At 45.4% G+C, this 19,179-nt stretch overlaps 4 protein-coding genes across 8 annotated transcripts in view; all 4 read right to left on the bottom strand.

Moving 5' to 3' along the window:
* sec24a (SEC24 homolog A, COPII coat complex component) overlaps positions 1 to 19,179 on the bottom strand; it is a 113,366-nt gene that overhangs the window by 47,750 nt on the left and 46,437 nt on the right. The gene's annotated exons all lie outside the window — the stretch shown is intronic.
* Positions 958 to 8,486, bottom strand: LOC101883451 (uncharacterized). The gene is made up of 2 exons (XM_005170341.6): positions 8,429 to 8,486; positions 958 to 8,044 (listed from the first exon to the last, which is right to left on the bottom strand). The coding sequence occupies exon 2, from the start codon at positions 7,865 to 7,867 to the stop codon at positions 1,712 to 1,714; it is 6,156 nt and encodes a 2,051-aa protein (XP_005170398.1). The 5' UTR covers positions 7,868 to 8,044; positions 8,429 to 8,486; the 3' UTR covers positions 958 to 1,711.
* On the bottom strand, positions 10,402 to 17,398 carry zgc:77058. Of its 2 annotated transcripts, XR_012396514.1 has the most exons (4): positions 17,173 to 17,398; positions 14,730 to 15,358; positions 12,448 to 13,624; positions 10,402 to 12,396 (listed from the first exon to the last, which is right to left on the bottom strand). XR_012396514.1 is itself a non-coding variant. In NM_212900.2 (3 exons), exons 2-3 carry the CDS (start codon positions 15,356 to 15,358, stop codon positions 13,447 to 13,449), a joined length of 807 nt encoding a protein of 268 aa, NP_998065.1. In that variant the 5' UTR covers positions 17,173 to 17,372; the 3' UTR covers positions 13,169 to 13,446. The 2 variants fall into 2 exon arrangements, 1 of the variants encoding a protein (NP_998065.1); NM_212900.2 differs by lacking the exon at positions 10,402 to 12,396 and having other exon boundaries at positions 13,169 to 13,624; positions 17,173 to 17,372.
* ddx46 (DEAD (Asp-Glu-Ala-Asp) box polypeptide 46) overlaps positions 19,066 to 19,179 on the bottom strand; it is an 800,864-nt gene continuing 800,750 nt past the window's right edge. For all 4 annotated transcript variants that reach the window (XM_073934250.1, XM_009295737.5, XM_068215780.2 and 1 more), the window contains 1 exon segment: positions 19,066 to 19,179. This exon segment is cut by the window's right edge and continues 116 nt beyond it. The gene's annotated coding sequence lies outside the window, so the exon portion shown is untranslated.

Raw genomic sequence — 19,179 nt, 5'->3', positions numbered from 1 at the left:
TGTGCTGAACCACTATTTTGTAATGTAAATTGAAGACAGACATCAGCAAAATGAATAAACAAATGCATATATAGACTCATATATAGATGAATAGACTCAGCCACCGCACGTTATATGATGTCGCCGTATTCTGCATTCATTTCAGATAGAAATGCCCCAAATTCTCTGTGGTTGAGCGCTCCCACACAGATAAAGTGTATAGTTTTTACCACCGTGGTCATCTCATCACCCAGCTGGTTTTGGCACAGGTGTGCAATGCAGTGCGTTTTCACAGCCTCACCTCCACACCGCCGTACTTTGTTGCATAACATGGAGGCCATTCCATTGCGCTCGCCAATCATATCAGGTGCCCATGCCTTGTAACGCCACATAGCCTGGCCCACGGAAGATTCATGTTTTCAATGGCAGCTGATACAGCTTCAAAGAGATCTTTTCTTGTTGTCATACCTTTTAGGCTCCTCATGTCAAAGAGATCTTCTGAAGAGAAAAAACAGTGCTCTCATCACAAGCAGTCATTCATTTTCTTGTCGGATTAGTCCCTTTATTAATCAGGGAATAAACCCCCAACTTATCCAGCATATGTTTTACACAGTGGATGCCCTTCCAGCTGCAACCCATCTTTGGGAAACACTCATTCACATTCATACATTATGGACAATTTAGCCTGTCCAATTATATATAATTATATATATATATATATGTGTGTGTGTGTGTGTGTGTAACCCCCCAAAATAAGCAGGAGAACATGAAGAAAAACAAACCAAAAGTACTGATTAATTATAAACAAATGTAACGGAAGTCAGCTAGTGAATGCTGCAGGTAAATCTCACTCCTCTAACCGTACGTTCACTCTGAAAGCATCGAGAGCGTCAAAGTAGCCGGAGGTCATTCATTTCACCTCTGAAAATAAGAACTGCATGTTGCAACGACGCATAGCGCAAGCTCTGTGATTGGTCGGTGTTGAGGTGGAACCTCTGGAATGTTCTGATAGTCCTTGAAAACTGGAGACTCCGGTAAGAGAGTAAAGGGCTCGGAGAGTTTCATCCAAAAATAGCTTTAATGAGTGAGTACGTGTGTGTGTGTGTGTGTGTGGTCTGGAACATAAAATAGAACAAATTAAGTATCAATAAAATATTACAGGTTTAGCAATTAACAAATAACAGTCAAACATTTCCATTTAGATTACAACAGAAAATAATCTTTAGGTATAGGAATAAATTCACTGTCAAACTGTAGTGTTTAGAAATGACTCAACATTACACCATGTGTCAAAATATATACATTAATCCAACAAGGAAACATACTATGGCATAAATAGTTTGGACTAGCATATTAGCTTCCCAACACAGATTAACATATAACATAAGATTATGCAAATATATGCATTAAAGGTGAAATACAACATTACAGATATTGTTACAACAGTATTAACATAAGTATTACCCATATTTTTGGTGGGAATCAGTAAATAAACTTACTTTCTTGGCATGAACGCACACAGGATAGATGTTTGCCTTCTCACCGTGCCTCACAAGTGATTTTTGCCATGTGCTTGCTCTTGAAAGCGAAAGTAGTGAATGTCGGTCAAATTAGAGAGGTGCGCCATCTAGGGTATACTCATAAGAACTGTAACCCTGTATAGGACTTTCCTACAAAGCCGCCCCCAAATTTACTAGATAAATTTGTAATTAGTCTAGGGAAAGTCTCAAGGCTAATTGTTTCCTTCCTCATCTTCCCATGATGGTAACTTAACTAACCGGGCGACAGGCCGAAGATAAGTTCGCTCTTTTACTTGCACTTCTGCAGTACGTACGCAATGATCTACACCAGCATATGTCTTAATCACTTTACCAATAGGCCATGAAGCTCGTGGCAACTGTGGATCAACTATCATGACGATCTGTCCAATAGTTAAATTGCCGGTGTCCCTTTGCCATTTTTGGCGTGTCTGTAGGCCTGGTAAGTAATGCCGTACAAAGTTTACCCAAAAATGATCAGCCAAAATTTGACTATGTCGCCACCTCCTTCTACCTAACAGATCACTAGAGGAGTAGATCGCTTGTGGGAGTGATGCATCGCGACGGCCCATCAGCAATAGATTGGGTGTGACTGGGTCTGGATCAGCTACATCCGAGGAAACATACCCGAGTGGCTTGGAGTTGATGATTCCCTCAACCTCTACCAGCACTGTACGTAAAACGGACTCAGTCACAGTTCGATTGCCTAGGACTACCTGAAGAGCTGTTTTGACAGACCGTATCTCTCGCTCCCAGGTACCACCAAAATGCGGGGCATGTGGCGGATTAAACTGAAATGTAATTTCCTGACCAGCTAACTGTTCTTTAAGTGAAGCTTCTAACGCTGTAAAAGCTTCTTGCAATTCAGTGGCTCCTCCCCTGAAATTTGTCCCCCTATCCGCCAGTATCTCAAATGGCTTTCCCCGACGTGATACAAATCTTCGTAAAGCCATCAGAAAGGCATCTGTGTCCATGCTCTCTAAGAGATCAAGATGTATACAACTTGTCGTCATGCATTTGAATATGATGCCCCAGCGTTTCTCAGTGCGTCGTCCTATTTTAATGGTGAATGGGCCAAAACAATCAACGCCTGTTGACCAGAAAGGGGGTTTATATAGTCTTAAACGTGATGGAGGCAAGTCTGCCATCTTTGGTATTACAGGCTTTGCTCTCCATTTTTGGCATGTTTCACAGTTGTACTGGTGTCTCTTAATGGATTCCCTGCCACGCAGGATCCAGTATTTGCGTCTGATCTCACCTAAGACCCGTTCTGGACCTGGATGGAGAAGCTGGTTGTCATATTTCTTGATTAGGAGCATTGTAATTGGATGTTTAGGGTCCAGTATTATGGGATGTATGGTGTCTGGAACTAGGCACTCAGCTCTGCGAAGCCGTCCGCCTACTCGGATAAGACCAACTGTTTGATCATACTCAGGGGCTAGTGCAGCCAGACGGCTCTGGGTGGATATGGGTTTACCTTTTGTCAGTGCACCCACCTCTTCTGGAAAGCTGTCACTCTGAGCTTGCCTTAGTATATGTAACTCAACCTCAATGGCATCTGCTGCAGTCATGGAATCAGCCGCCCCGTGAAGGGACTGGTAAGTAAACTTCAACAGTTCACTCCAATTTTTATAATTGGAGATGGCAGGTTGAGGCGTAGTGATGATTGTATTGCCACAGAATGTTTGTTTTCTTAGCTCATCATGATCATCAGGAGCAGCTAATTCAGGCAGGGATGGCCAGGTGTCTGGATGCTGGTGAATGAACTGTGGTCCTTGACTCCAGCGCTGGGATTTGGTTAACTCTACCAAAGTCTTCCCCCTGGTCAAATCATCCGCTGGGTTGTCTGCAGTGTTAACATATCGCCAACAAGACTCCAATGTCAAATCCTGAATTTCCGCTATGCGGGTTCCGACAAAGACTTTATAGCGGCAGGAGTCGGATTTTAACCAACTCAGGACCGTTGTCGAATCAGTCCACAGGACAACATCTCTGGCAGGAATAGACAACTCTTTACTGAGTAACTTTGCTAGCTGCGCTCCTGTGAGAGCTCCACAAAGCTCCAAGCGTGGCATTGATATCTGTTTGCGTGGAGCCACCCTGGATCTTGCCATCACAAAAGCAACATGTGTCTGGTTATGCTGATCTAAAGTACAGAGGTAAGCGACTGACCCGTACGCGCGTTCAGAGGCATCGCAGAAGATATGTATGGTTCTCTGCATGCCTTCTGTGTCTGCACATGGTGGTATGTATGCTCGGGGTATTTCAACGGTGTGCAAAATAGCCAGTTCAGCCTCCCATTGGCGCCACTGTATTCGCAGGCTTTCTGGGTGGATAACATCATCCCAACCAACTTTTAGGTTCCAAAGATCCTGAATTAATATCTTTGCTTTCGTAGTGAAAGGTATTAGATATCCAAGTGGGTCATACTGTGTAGCCAGTACCTTGTAAACATTTCGGAGTGTGGGTTCAGAATAATGAACTTGACGGTGTTGGTATCCAAGATGGTCAGTGAGACAGTTCCAGCGGAGACCCAAAGCTGGCTCTTGTGGATCTGAACTATGCTCAGAAACCCACAGTTCAGTGCTAGCTGCTCTGGCTTCTATTGGGAGGTGTTCTATTACTTGGGGTATGTTGCTGGCCCACTGGCGGATTTCAAACCCCCCTGACGACAGATGACTACGCATTCGGTCAATTAGGCTGCGAGCTTTCTCTGGGCAGTTAAGACTCTGCAAACAGTTATCTACATAGAATGCTTGTTCGACAGACATTTGAACATCCTCATAGCCTACACAGTTGTCTTTCACATGTCGTTGTAGCGCATATGTGGCACAGCAGGGACTGCAGGTTGTTCCAAATGGGAGGACTTGCCATTCAAAGACATTTGGCTCTTCGTTCTTCTTCATGTCCCTCCAAAGGAAACGTAACAGTGAGCGATCTTCTGGCAAAAGTCTGATCTGATGGAACATTGCTTTAATGTCCCCACTGATTGCCACTGTGTGCTCACGAAACCGAAGTAGGACTCCAAGAAGTGAAGGACCCAGGATCGGCCCAGGAAGAAGATGTTCATTAAGCGCAAGTCCTCTGTACTGGTATGAACAATTGAAAACAAGCCTGGCTTTGTTATTGTGGTGGACTAAGTGATGTGGTAGATACCATGATTCAGCAGAGGATTCAACTTCTTCATTTGTCAGCCTCTTTACATAACCTGCATTTTCAAGTTTCTGAATCTCCTCGCAATATGTGAGGGTTTTATTGGGGTCATTAATGATTCTCCGTTCTGTACTTCGAAGTAGTGAAAGACAAGCCAATTTGGGTGCTTTTAGACAAGGACTGTCTTTCCGCCTGAGAAGTGGTGTAGCATATCTCATTGTGCCATTTACATTCACCCTTACAGTTTGCTGCTCGAGCAATTCAAGTGCTTGTTGATCGAGCTTGGATCGAGTGGCTGCTTTCTCACTGATATAAGGTAAAGTGTCGATCTGCCACAATTTCTCCACATGTCTCTGTAGATCTAAGTGGGTAGGTCCCACTGCAGTGAAGAGACACCGCTGCTCATCACTAGGAACATGCATCAGGCTGGCAGGACCTTGGAGTGTCCAACCAAGCGGGGTGCAGATTGCTACAGGTCCACCAGATGGGCCAATATGCACAGGCTGAGTGGGAATGAGCAAATGTGGAAAGTCGGAACCGATTAGTAGTACAGGCCGCACATGATCAATTTCTGGTATTGGTAACCCTCGCAAATGCTTGTACTTTTTCATCAGTACTTTCACTGGGTAAGTATGCTCTGAGAAACCCAATTCATCAGCCGTAAAGGCATGATGGATCTTGTATTTTTGTCTAGGATTGTCAGCAGGTGAAATTTCAAATGAAACAGATGACCCCTTCAGGTGAACAACCTCATGTCGGACAGTTCTCAATGAGAGCGTTTCAGGGTTTTTATGCAGCTGGAGGTATTGTGTAGCAGAGGAGAGGAGAATTGTCCGCTCGGAACCATCATCTAGCAAAGCATAAGCCTCTAGTGAGTGTCTGGCATTATGTATGAGTACTTTGACCACCTTTAACATGACCTGTTGAGGACGATTGGGACGGTCAAGATAAATGGTGTCTGCTGAGGTACTGACCATAAGGACCTTGTTGGGCTCCTGCATGTTTACATCATGTAGTACAGTAAGATGCTGCTTTTGACATATATTACAGGGCTTTTTGAGGGTGCAAGCCTCAGGTTTGTGATTGCGTCCACAGCGGAAACAACCTTTGTCTCTGATCCATTCTGTGATCTGGGTAGTCGTCAGTGACTTAAATTTGGAACACATACTGAGATAATGCTCACGGGTATTACAGTATGGACAGTAAGCTTTTGGTTTGTCCCTGGGCTTTTGTGGAAAGGTACGACATGGCAGAGTGGTAAGGGCCATTTTATCATGACTGCTACTAATGTTGTAGTACACAGAAGATGATGATGTATGGCTACTCTTCCCTTTCCTTTGAGGCTTTATCTGTTCTTGAAACATGTCAACAGCTCTACTTGAGATGCGCTTCGCCTGTGATTTTAGCTGAAGCCATGCTGCTAAGTCATGAAGAGTGTATGTTTTATCTGTCCCTGTGACGAGTATACCACGACTGAGACAATGTTCAACAAATCCATCTCGGTAGGTAGCCGGCAATTTGACTAAAAGTCTGTCCACATGTGAGCCACACTTCAGTTCGTACCCATTCTCCCCCTCTAAAGAACGAAGCATACCTACAAGTGCATGTACTGCAAGAGCGAAATTATCAAAGGCTTCGGCATCCCCTACTCTAACTGGTGGAGAGTTCAAAATGGACCCAAGTTCACTCTGTACAAGTTGACGAGGTTGCCCATATTTGTCTTGGAGGGCTTGCAATGCAGTAGTGTACGGTGTAGGATCATGCATATAGGCTTGTGCTAATTTGTATGCACTGGGTAGTCTTATTCTGTCTAGAAGTACCTGGTACTTAAACTGCTCTGTGAGATGAGTGTGGCAGCCTATGAGACTATCTAATGCCATTTTTAGTAGGGCAAAGTCTGACTCCCTACCACTCTCAAATGTAGGCAGAGCTGGTTTAGGTATACCATATGAATTAGCAATTAGCATATCCATAACATTGGCTGGGGCTGGTGGCTGTACACTGGGAACATTTAGCCTGGGTAATGGCTGTGAGCTTAACTGCTGTTGCCTAACAGGATTTTGTGACTGATTAATTGTGGGCTGAGACGGTACTGAAATTGACTGGTGAGGTGGCTGAGCATAGCTGGTCGCTGTTGAATCCGGAGACACATATGATGCACCTGGGCATAGAAGGTTAGAGCCTAACTGACTATATGTTTGTCTCTCATAGGACAAAGATGGCTGTACGCTTAAAGGAGGGCAAACATCTGCAACATGTAATTTTACCTGTGAGGGAAACACACCTGGTGCTGCAACAGAACAGATAGGAGAAGGAACAACATTCATTGGTTCTACATATAATGATTTGGATGTAGCATGAGAGGTAATGGGCTCATGTACTGAATGTGGAACTAATGGCTGAGCAGTAACAGGTTTACTCTGATATGTGTGTGGTGTAGAGTGCTGTGTACTATCAGGGAACTGTCGTAGTGTATGGTGAGCAACCTCTACCTTTGGTAAACGGAGTGTATCAGTCTGTACCTGCTCTGGGTCAAGTTCACCTTCAGTTTGTGAAATAGCAGTTGCATTCTCAGTCTCTGATTCTCGGAGAAGTGAAGCAACAAGACGCGCTTTCTCCAGCTCCATCTCTTTCTGCTTAATACGACGCTGTCTTTCAAGCTGTTTGGTGATCAGTTCTTTGGTCTTGTGTGCTGCACGAGCCTCTTCATCTAACTGATGACTTCTCCTCTGCTGCTCTCTGAGTAATTCTTCTCTCTCATATAATGCTAAGCGTGCTTGTTGATCCAGGAACTCACACTGCTCCTCAGCTTTGCTCTCCTCCACCATCTGCCTCTGCATCTCTGCTAGCTCCATACTTTTCAGCTTTTCCTCTACAATAGCTGCCTGTAGCTCTGTCAGTTGCGAAGCTGTCGAACGGCTGGATACACTGCTTCTGGTGGTCTTTGTCCTGGATCGGCTTTGACGTGACTTTGCAGATGAATGTGCTGATAATGATCGGCAAGGCACATGCGCTTCATCTGGATGTGCAGATGCAATGGCAGCTGCTGGCATTGTATTACTGTCCCCTGCACTGGAAGCTGGAATCTGGCTTGGTTGATATCCAACATCATAATCACCCAAGTAGGCTGGTGGATGTCTCTCCCGCTGAGTACGAGGTTGCACAATGGTTGGTGTGACCTCCTGCTCGGATTGCATGTTGTCTTCAAGGTTACTATCATCCGGCTCGAAGGACCATTTGTTGAGGTGGAACCTCTGGAATGTTCTGATAGTCCTTGAAAACTGGAGACTCCGGTAAGAGAGTAAAGGGCTCGGAGAGTTTCATCCAAAAATAGCTTTAATGAGTGAGTACGTGTGTGTGTGTGTGTGTGTGGTCTGGAACATAAAATAGAACAAATTAAGTATCAATAAAATATTACAGGTTTAGCAATTAACAAATAACAGTCAAACATTTCCATTTAGATTACAACAGAAAATAATCTTTAGGTATAGGAATAAATTCACTGTCAAACTGTAGTGTTTAGAAATGACTCAACATTACACCATGTGTCAAAATATATACATTAATCCAACAAGGAAACATACTATGGCATAAATAGTTTGGACTAGCATATTAGCTTCCCAACACAGATTAACATATAACATAAGATTATGCAAATATATGCATTAAAGGTGAAATACAACATTACAGATATTGTTACAACAGTATTAACATAAGTATTACCCATATTTTTGGTGGGAATCAGTAAATAAACTTACTTTCTTGGCATGAACGCACACAGGATAGATGTTTGCCTTCTCACCGTGCCTCACAAGTGATTTTTGCCATGTGCTTGCTCTTGAAAGCGAAAGTAGTGAATGTCGGTCAAATTAGAGAGGTGCGCCATCTAGGGTATACTCATAAGAACTGTAACCCTGTATAGGACTTTCCTACAGTCGGCTTGGTAGCTTTTTTACAAGTGTGGAGTCCCGTGAAGGAGCTCCGGATGGAAACTTTAGTTCTGTGTTTACCTCATAGTTAAAGTTGTTGCATGTCCGCCGGTTCCTGCCTCAAAATGAGCGAGTTTGAGCCACTTCTACATTCAGAAAACATTTAGAAATAGCAAAACAGCAGCAAAGAAACTCGACACAGAGGAACATTTACACCTCACTGCCAACTAGAGTTTCGGAAGTGTTAATGCAGACCCACAGAGACAGCAGCAGCAGTATAAATGCACAGCTACGCATGTTGCATACGCCGTGGGTCACGCCGGTCACTTGACGCAGAAGTATAAACCAGGCTGGTGTGGGCGTCAAGTTGAAATCAAGTTAACTTTAAGGTAATGAGCTATGATGCAGTTCGGCAGAGATTAATCAGAATGAAGTCAAATGAAGTCCAGCGCTTGAGAGGAGTTCTGTTAACTTTGGTTCTGACCACAGTTGTTCCCAAGGGTTTGATTATTGCGGTCCTCAGATTTCCAATTATTTGCAATGTTTTTTTACAGGAACATGAATTAAACAAGTTACTGGTGTGCATTAATGTTATATATATATATATATATTTACCTTTAAAAAAGTGGGAATCTCATGCGACAGAACAAAACAGAACTGCTGCTTCAGGATATTTCAGCAACATGGACACATACTGGATAATGAAGTGGAGCAAAGCCACACCACACGCAACTCCATCTTCAATTGTAAAAGGAATTGATTAAGAAGTGTGCAACATTTTCACGCTAGAGAGCATGTGTTCTGCAGGAATGCAACTGATATGATATGCTGCAATGGCCATTTTAGACATGAGATTAATGTAGCGAATTCTGACGCTCGTCGCCGGAGCTGAAGGCACACAGCGTTGTCACCAGGGCGGCCAGAGCGACTTTGGACCTTTCGCTGTGGATGTACAGCAAAGGTGCTCTAGCGACAGACGCTAGCAGCCATGGTCTTTAGCCTCCTTGTTAGAGCAACCGACTCCCATGCGGATGGTCGCTGGTACGATCCCAGCTCAGAGTGGGTTGGGTGTTGTAGGACCAGCAGGGTTACACAAACATGGCATGAGAAACATCCATTATCAACATGGGTAGGAAGGAATGAACAATGAGATAACTCCCTTCAAACAAGCAGATTTAATCGCCAAGACGTGTTTAGTGTTTTTTGTCCACCATGAGCTCAAGGACCACAATTAATTTATCTATGTGTACCTGGGCTACCTTGCTGACTAGTTTATGGTAGAGAACTAGACCATATATGCCTGGGCAACCTTGCTGAATGGCTTCACACTAGTGAACTAGACTATATGAGAGGATCGGCTACTGTGCCAACACTAGTGAACTAGATGATGTGAGCCTGGGCTACCCTTGCCCACTGCTTAGCATACACCCCACAGTATGTGTTCAGTATGTGGTCAGAGACCACCTGAGGAGTGTTAATAAATGATGGATATATCATTACCATATCCGGTACAGGGTTTCTCACATTGCAAGAAAAACTAAAGAGTCTGAAATACACTAAAACTGCTCAGAATTATCAAAAGTAAACTGAAGTGTGCCGTGTTTTTACTTTAAAACAAGTGTACTGATGACACACTTCAATACTCTTCTGAAAGGAGCAGGTCTTCATACATCACCCGCTGGGATGTTATTATTCATACTATACACTTCTGTGTTGATTCCCTTTGCTTTACATCCCTGCCCTTGAGTCTTTCAGGACTTTAATATTATTAATTTGTTTATTTAAAACAACAGACAGAAATGTCCTGGATGTAGATAGATTTTAATAAAACATACACAAACATGTAAATATAGGCATAATCTAACTGTATACCAAAGTGAAAGAAAGAGAATCCCTCAGGTCACACGAGAATGTAAGAAAAGTGAAGATAAAAGCAGCGCTGGATACAGGCTAATCACTACTGTCTGAGTCAGCAAAGCAAGAAGAAGAAGAAGAAGAAGAAGAAGAAGAAGAAGAAGGAGAAGAAGACTTTCACATCACAGCATTCCCACACAGAGAAAACACTCCTCAGAGAAGACTACGTACAGGAGGAAACAAGGTGTGTGTGTGTCTGTGCGTGTGTGTGTGTGTGTGTGTGTGTGTATGTGTGTATGTGTGTGTGTGTTTGATGTCCATGATCATGCACGCGCTACAGAGCGGTCTTTGGTGGAGTGCTGAATGACTGAACATGGAGAAGTATTGCACTGTAGCGTCTTCAACATGGTCAAACTACGGTAAAACCCAGCCACTACTAACCCAGCGTGACATGCAGTGGACACGAGAGAGCGACAGATCCACACAACATCATCTCCTCCAGTCAAAGTGTAACTCTGGTTCAGATATTCCCACCAGAGCAGGATCCTTTTCTCTAGGATGTGTGTATTCATGCTTTAGTCTGGCTCTGATGGCTCTGTAAAAGCTTGTGTAGGTGAAGTTTGAACATTTGTAGAGAGATTGTAAGCTCAGTATTATTAGCCTCTTTTAATTGGCTACAGAACAAACCGCTGTTGTCCAGTGACTCGCCTGATTAACATTACTCACACAGTTAAGCCTTGGAATGGCCATGAGTTTCCTATATTGTGATGTAAAGCTGATTGAAACGCTTCTGAAATTAGAAAAGGTTTTAGTTCTGTATTATGATTTAGTTCTTTAGGAACCTATAGGATCCATGGAAGATGGCTGCTGCTAACAAAATAAGATTGACGAGCACTCACTTCATCGACAACACCTCACTTCATTTTCATAACCGGTCTCTTTCGTTTTCACATTGGGGTTGAGGGCGGCGTGATCGTCCTCTGCCTAGAGCGGCAGTTCAGCTTGCTCCGGCCCTGTTGACAAAGACAGGGCAGAAATGAGACATGGGCAGATAGCCCCACCCAATATGAAGGATAGCCACGCCCTAAAATAGTGCTCGCCAACCTCTTTATCACCTCAGACCGGTCAACACGTGACCAGTTTACCACGGACCAGGGGTCAAGGTTCATAGATTGCTAGGTGAGCATCAACCATTTCCTCAGAGGATGACAAGCTGACAAAACATGGCCGTCACTCTGACACAAGTCTCAGTTATGGAGAAAATGACAACGCACCGCAGTGTTGGTGTGTGTCTGAGATCATTAGTCCACTGAAATGTGGATATTCCACACTAGCTGAAGCTGATCGCTCAGTTCTCGTCATGTGGCAGAGGAGTCCCAGCATTCAAGAGTTCCCACTGAGATATGCTTAGCGCTAACAGCAGGTTTGGCATGCTGTCCCAGGAGAAAACCCTGAGCTCAGAGTTACTTTAGCCAAGGCTTCCACCTGGTCAATGAGCATATAAGGAGATCAGGGAGGTCTCGAGAGCTCCCCCTTAGAAAAGGGAGGAGAAGGAGGAGATGGGGTGGAAGGGGGGATTCTTCCAAAGCAAAGACAGAGCAGCAGGGAGAAAACCATCTAATCAGTGTGAGTTTTTATATCACTGTGATTGGATTAATAGTGAATACAGATGAGCAGTCAGTCGTGCTCAATCATATCACATTCTCCTCTCGAAATTAGTTAATGAAACTTCACTTGATTCTGCTGGGTGCATCTGAAAGGTGTGACCGCCTCACGCCACTTACATGCACAAGCCGCACACCTCCATTACAAATAACGAGCCTGCGTGAACTCTAGAAAAGACGTGATATGCGGACATCAGCTGTGATCTCCAGCAGTTGATCTTCTTGCACAGACATGCTGGATTCACCTGATGTGTTGACAGATGGGTTGCGGATCCATTCCTTGGCAGTTTGCGGGTCCTTCACCGGACCTTTGCCCCTTAGCAAAGAAACTTTCCAAACACGTCTGTTTCTTACTCATTTTGCTGCTCGTAGGTTAATTTTGGCATTCAAATGAGCGAGATGTAGCTGAGAGAATACACTCATTCTTCAAAATAAAAGCTCGTTCAGACTCTGATCATAAACGAAACTGAAATAATCAATGATTTCTTGTGTGGCCCGTACCAATTGGCCTGGGGGTGGGGGACCACTGCCCTAAAGCAGGGATTTTCAAACTGTGGGGCGCGCCTCACCAGGAGGGTGCCAACACCTATTAAAGGGAGCCGAGAATTTGAGGTGTGCACTTGGAGACGGGGTGTCCAAACAGGCTGAAAACCCCCGCCCTAAAGGACTGATAGCCCCACCATAAATAGCTGATAGCTCCGCCCTAAAGGACTGATAGCTCCGCCTCACAGGACTGATAGCTCCGCCCCAAAGGACTGATAGCTCTGCCCCAAAGGACTGATAGCTCCGCCCTAAAGGACTAACAGCTCTGCCCCAAAGGACTGATAGCTCCGCCCTAAAGGACTGATAGCTCCGCCCCAAAGGACTGATAGCTCCGCCATAAAGCACTGATAGCTCCGCCCCAATGGACTGATAGCTCCGCCTTAAAGGACTGATAGCTCCGCCCCAAAGGACTGATAGCTCCGCCTTAAAGGACTGATACCCCTGCGACCAAAAGTGAGGACAGTGTTTCGATGAGGAGTGAAGGTTATGATCATTGATTAAAGATTATGAAGGCAAATACATTTCTACTGAATAATAAAATGCACAGACACACGGCATATAACGAGCACTATTATATACATATACAGATAAGAAGAGCGGGTTATGCTATCATGACGACTTTAAACTGAACACTAGTAGAAGACAAATGACTTATTAAAAGCCACGATGTGTTGGAAAAGTCCCTCTGCTGAACAGCTCTGGGGAAATAAGTGAACAGAAGTAAACTTCGACTGTAGGGCAGATGCTGTGTGTGTGTGTGTGTGTGTGTGTGTGTGTGTGTTGAGTTCAGGAGTATGAGGGCAGTGCGCTGTGTACAGGCAGTGTGAGCGCTCTGGCCGGGCCGCCATCAGGACACGAGGAGCTCTGGGAAAACACCTCAGCGGACACCAGCGCCAGCGGCGGAGGAGTCTTCGGGAAGCCGCTCAGCAGGAACGGCGGAGCCTGCAGCAACATCTTTGGTGATCTGGACAAGAGAGAGGAAAAACAGACAGGATTTCAGGACAAACGCAGTCTCGATCTATTCACACACACTGAAAACAGACAATGTCACGGCTGAACAGTGTTAGAGAAACACATGACAGCTGACGCCAGTGACACATTATTAAGAGTTCCCTGCGCTGGTCTCTATTAGGAGACACAATGCGGAGAGCAACCCTGTCTTAAAACCTCCTGAAGCACAGCTCAAATCAATCCAATGTGATTGGAGAAGCCCTGCGCTCTGCTTGATCAATGTCGTGGAGATCGCAGCTCGATCTGGAAGAGAGGATGGAGACAAGCTTCTTCTCCTCCTTCTACTGTCAGATCGGGGTCCAGTCAGCGCGAGTTGGAAGCCCGTTCATTGGCTTCTCCCTCTCGTGCTGACGGGCGGCTGCTCCACCTCTCAGCTTCAAGAGTATGGAAGGTCATCGGGGCCAAAATGACGTTTCCCCATTATGCCCTGAATATGATGAGCTGGCAGAGGTCCCGGCCAATGTTACCCGAAAATACAATATAAATCGGGAAGTGGAGAGGCAGGAAGTGTGTCAGAAATCTGGCTTGTGTGACTAAATAACTAAAATAAGGTGGCGCAGTGGGTAGCATAATTGCCTCACAGCAAGAAGGTCTCTGGTTCAAGCCTCAGCTGGGTCAGTTGGTGTTTCTGTGTGGAGTTTGCATGTTCTCCCCGTGTTGGCGTGGGTTTCCTCCGGGTGCTCCGGTTTCCCCCACAGTCCAAACACATGCGCTATAGGGGAACTGATCAACTACACTGGCCATAGTGTATGAGTGTGTGTGTGAATGAGTGTGTATGGGTGTTTCCCATTGATGGGTTGCAGCCGTTAGGGCATCCACTGTGTAATACATATGCTGGAATAGTTAGTGGTTCATTCCTCTGTGATGACCCCTAATAAATAAGGGACTAAGCTGAAGGAAGATGAATGAATGAATGCTGTGAGGGCCGGGTTTAGGGCCAGAGAACCTGCAGTGTTACTGTATACATCACGCTTACGGAGAGTCCCTGTAAACCATGTACACAGGTGTGTGTGTGTGTGTGTGTGAGGGATGCAGTGTGTAAGTGTGTGTGTGTTTACTCCGTGCTCTGCTCCTCTTTGAGTGTGTTCTCTGCAGTGGTGGTGGCTGCAGGTTTGTTGATGATGCTGTAGGGGAACGCGGCGGCGCTGCAGGAGCTGTAGGCCACTTTACTGAGCCGCGGCTGACCCTTAATGCTGCCCGGGGGCCGCCCGGGGCTCACTTTATACCCCGCTGCCTTGGTGGTTCCCAGGGGCCGTCCTGGACTGGTCTTGAAGCCTGCAGCCTTGGTGGTGCCCAGCGGTCTGCCGGTGCTGGTTCTGTATCCGGCAAGTTTGGTGGTCCCTGTGGGCCGGCCACGCTTCCCTGACCGCCCTGACGCCGCCTTCTTCTTGGAATCGGAGCTCTTGTTGGTCCCAGGAGCGCTGGCGGGCCCCTGCGGCAGGAGTGGCTCCTGACGGCATGATGCAACTTTCAGGAGCCCCGGGGCTGGCGGGGGCAGGTACGAGAAGCAGGTCTGACGGGGACGCGCAGCGCTGGCGGACTGGAAGAACTTAGTGGGACACAGATCAAAGTGACTAGGAGACAAGCGCTCGTCCTCTGCTAGACACGACGCTCTGCTGTCCATACAGTACTCACTGCTGCCCACACCACTGCCGCCGCCGCTGCTGGACACCGGACGCATCATCATCTGTGAACACACACACACACACACGTTCTGTCAGGTCTAGACTGGCCTGATGAAACAGCTCTGCAGGTGCAGACTACTTCCTGTTGTGTGCTAGTGCACTGTTTACATCAAACCCGGACAGCATGTACAGCACTCACTCTAGAACATGCGCACCACATCACCTGCTCTAGAACACACATATCCTGCACGCCAGTTGCTCTAGATCAGAGGTCACCAATCTTGTTCCTGGAGGTCCGGTACCCTGCAGGGTTTAGCTCCAACTTGCCTCAACACACCTGCCTAGGTGTTTCAGTGTTACATTTGGAGGACAAAGGGGGAAAGCGCACAAGCCTAGGAACACCCTCCCAACTGTGCAGTATGGGGGCGGCAGTGTCAAGTTGTGGGGCTGTTTGTGGGACTGGTCCACTTCACAGCATAGATGGCATCATGAAGACAGAACATTATGGAGAAATACTGAAGCAACATCTCAACACATCAGCCAGGACATTACAACTTGGCCACAAATGGCTCTTCCAAACAGACCATGACCCTAAACACACTGCCAAATGAGGTCAAATGTGCTTTAAGGACAGCAGAGTGAATGTTTTGGAGTGGCCATCACAAAGCCCTGATCTCAATCCTATAGAGAATGTGTGGGCAGAGTTGAAGAAGCTTGTGTGAGCAAGACAGCCTACAAATCTGACTCAGTTACAGCAATTCTGCAGGAGGAATGGGCCAAAACTCCTGCAAACTATTGAGAGAAGCTTGTGGGGAGAGACAAAAAAATTCTAACCAAAATTATACAGTTTAAAAGTAAAGCTAATAATACCAAGTAAATGTGTGTACACTTCTGACTGTCTAGAAATGAATAAACAATTCTCTCATTATTCTGGCATTTAGCAAATGTAAATCATTTAGGGAATCCTGACAGACCTAAAGCAGTAAACATTTAGTATCATCTACCATTTCATTTTTTTAATGGTTATGTTCCTTTTTTTGAGTGTATGTTTAGTTTATTTTTCTAAATGCTCGTGCCCCATTCCTTGAATTGCTTAGGGCCACCAAATCACGAAGTCCCCCCTGGTTTTAGAGCAGCTGATGTGATGTGTATTATCTGAACACATTCTGTCTGTTCTGGAGCAGGTGATGTGATGTGATGTGATGTGATGTGATGTGATGTGATGTGATGTGATGTGTATGCTCTGCAGCATGATCTACAGCACGTGATTATTGATTCTATTCTGATCATTGTTGAATTAGACATGTTCATCTCATTCTTCACTGTAGATCAGAGGACAGAGCTCCTCATCTGCCTGAACAGCACAGTTCCTGCAGTGTGTCAGAACACTTTCACCAGTCAACATGTGGAGAAAAGGAAACACTGATGGAGCAGTAATGCCCTGTGCTGGAGATGAGAGATCACCTGTTCTCAAACAGATCAGCTCATTCACAATCTACAGTCAGGGGTATAGCTCAGCTTCCTCTGTGTGCACACGGCATTATGGTCTGTAGACCTGTGTGTGTGTGTGTGTGTGTGTGTGTGTGTGTGTACAGTAACCTACTGAGCATTGTGAACAGGATCAGAGTGTACTGTAAAGATCATGCATCAGTGAGTGTAAATGAGCATGCACGCACACACACACACACACACACACACACACACACACAGCTGTAAACGCGCTCTGCTGTCTCTACTGTACACAAAGCCTCTTTTGTCCTCTGCATCTGATTCAGACACACAGTGAAACACACACACACACACACACACTCGTCTGCTCACACTAACACACTCGGCCCATGCAGACTGCTGAAAACGAGAGAGAGAAGGACTGTACCTCGCTTTAATGTCGCCAGCGGGACGAGAAGGGTTAAATCTGACATTTTTGTCCCATTTTGGTGTGAAGGATGAATTTGGACTGATTAGGAGCGAAGTTTATCGAATCAGATCGAGGAGGCTGGCGTCCAGCTCGATGGTCAGAACAGATGTCAAAGCGTTCTTCGGGTTTTTGGCAGATGCTTTAGAAATGCACGGCGGACACTGATATTAAATATTAAGAAATCAAAAGGCAAACTGCGCATGCGCATTAAGTGCTCCGCTCGGCAGATGGGGCTGCGCTGAATGTGCTGGGGTGTAATCTATCCGTATCCTCTGTTTAAAACATCGTTTGATGTATGTTTTTAATATTTAGCGTTTATAAACGTCTGTCAGGCTATTCAGCTGCATATTTACTGCTCACGACGATGCAGAAGAGAAGCGAAGGGCTGCGGTCACTGGGTGTGTGTTACTGTACTCAGCGCTGGTCTGAACGGACCAATCACAGCCGCCTGCGATTACTGGATCTAGCGGAGAACAGACTCGACGGGGCGGATTTCTGTTTAATTGACAGGTGCCAATCACCGAACTTCAGCAATCAACTTACTTTTGTAAATCAAATGACTTTGTGTATTATTCTTACGTCTCGAGTAATTTAAAGAGCTGAATGACTGCTTTAGTGTTCAATGAACAGAAACATCTTGAAAAAAAGAAGCACAATGTACACGTCCCTCTTCCACACATCAGATATACAAGTATAAATATAACACAACTCCTCACGCCAATGTTCCTCAGAGATGTTTCCACTAATCTACTAAGTTTAAATTAATACATTCTCTAATAAACACATTGTAGTTGAACAGGGTGTGGCCATCATGACGGCACTTCTGATTGGGTCTACAAGGACTCTGGCTCCAAATGACATCATCAGAACAAGATGGCAGCAGCTATACATGGCACAGTTTGGCTTCACTTTACTAAAGGCGGATTTAAACCCCTGCACCAAGCACACACATATGGTCCAGTGCGGTCACAGAACCCTGGCCATGGCTGATGCTGACGCACACCTCTCAAAGTGTAACTACACATCGCAACGACGATTACCGCAAGCTCAGTGATTGGTCAGCTTGGTAGCTGTGCGAGCGGTGCTGAGAGCCGCAAACCTGTTGGAGTGAGTGTTTACAAGTGTCGAGTCCCATAAAGTAGCTCTAGATCAGTGGTCACCAATCTCGTTCCTGGAGGTCCAGTGCCCTGCAGGGTTTAGCTCCAACTTGCCTCAACACACCTGCCTGGATGTGTTTCAAATATACCTAGCAGACCTTGATTAGCTTGTTCAGGTGTGTTTGATTAGGGTTGGAGCTAAAATCTGGAGGACCCCGGACCTCCAGGAACAAGTTTGGTGACCCCTGCTCTGGATGGAGACTGTTGTTTTGTGTTTACCTCATGATTAAAGCATGTCCGCCAGTTCCTCCTCTGAATAGGCGAGTTTGAGCTACTTGCATTTAGAAAAACAAAACACCCACGAAGAAACTCAACACAGAGGAACAAACACCTACTGCCCCCTAGTGTCTAGAAGAGTTATTGCAGAGCAACAAAAACAGCAGCAGAAGTATAAATGCAGTTCATGCATGTGGGTCACAGCGATAGTGTAAACCAGCCTCAAATTAGAAGGAAGTTGGAAAAAATAAAATAAATATGTAAATAAAACTGAAAGAGAAAGTTAATCTCAATAGCCAACATTAGCATAATAATGAAACGTCTAACTTGTTCCTGTTCATTCTGCTTATTCTCCTGCTCATGAGGCCTGTGAACTCCTCCGCATAACACAGATACAGAGTTCTTATGAGTTACTGATTAAAAGCAGAGAGACTATGGGCCGGTACGGTGGAGACGGACATGACAGACGCAGCAGAGAGACACAAGAAAAAAAACATTTATTTCCAAATGAGTTTACAATCTAGTAAGATGGAATTTAAAATATTCAGAGTGATGGACGCACACTACACGAAACAATGAGTAAAAAAACTAA

This window comes from Danio rerio, chromosome 21, assembly GCF_049306965.1.
Source record: "Danio rerio strain Tuebingen ecotype United States chromosome 21, GRCz12tu, whole genome shotgun sequence".
NCBI lineage: Eukaryota > Metazoa > Chordata > Actinopteri > Cypriniformes > Danionidae > Danio > Danio rerio.
The sequence above is the reverse complement of the archived record's forward strand: the minus strand, read 5'-3'. Positions and strand labels throughout refer to the sequence as shown.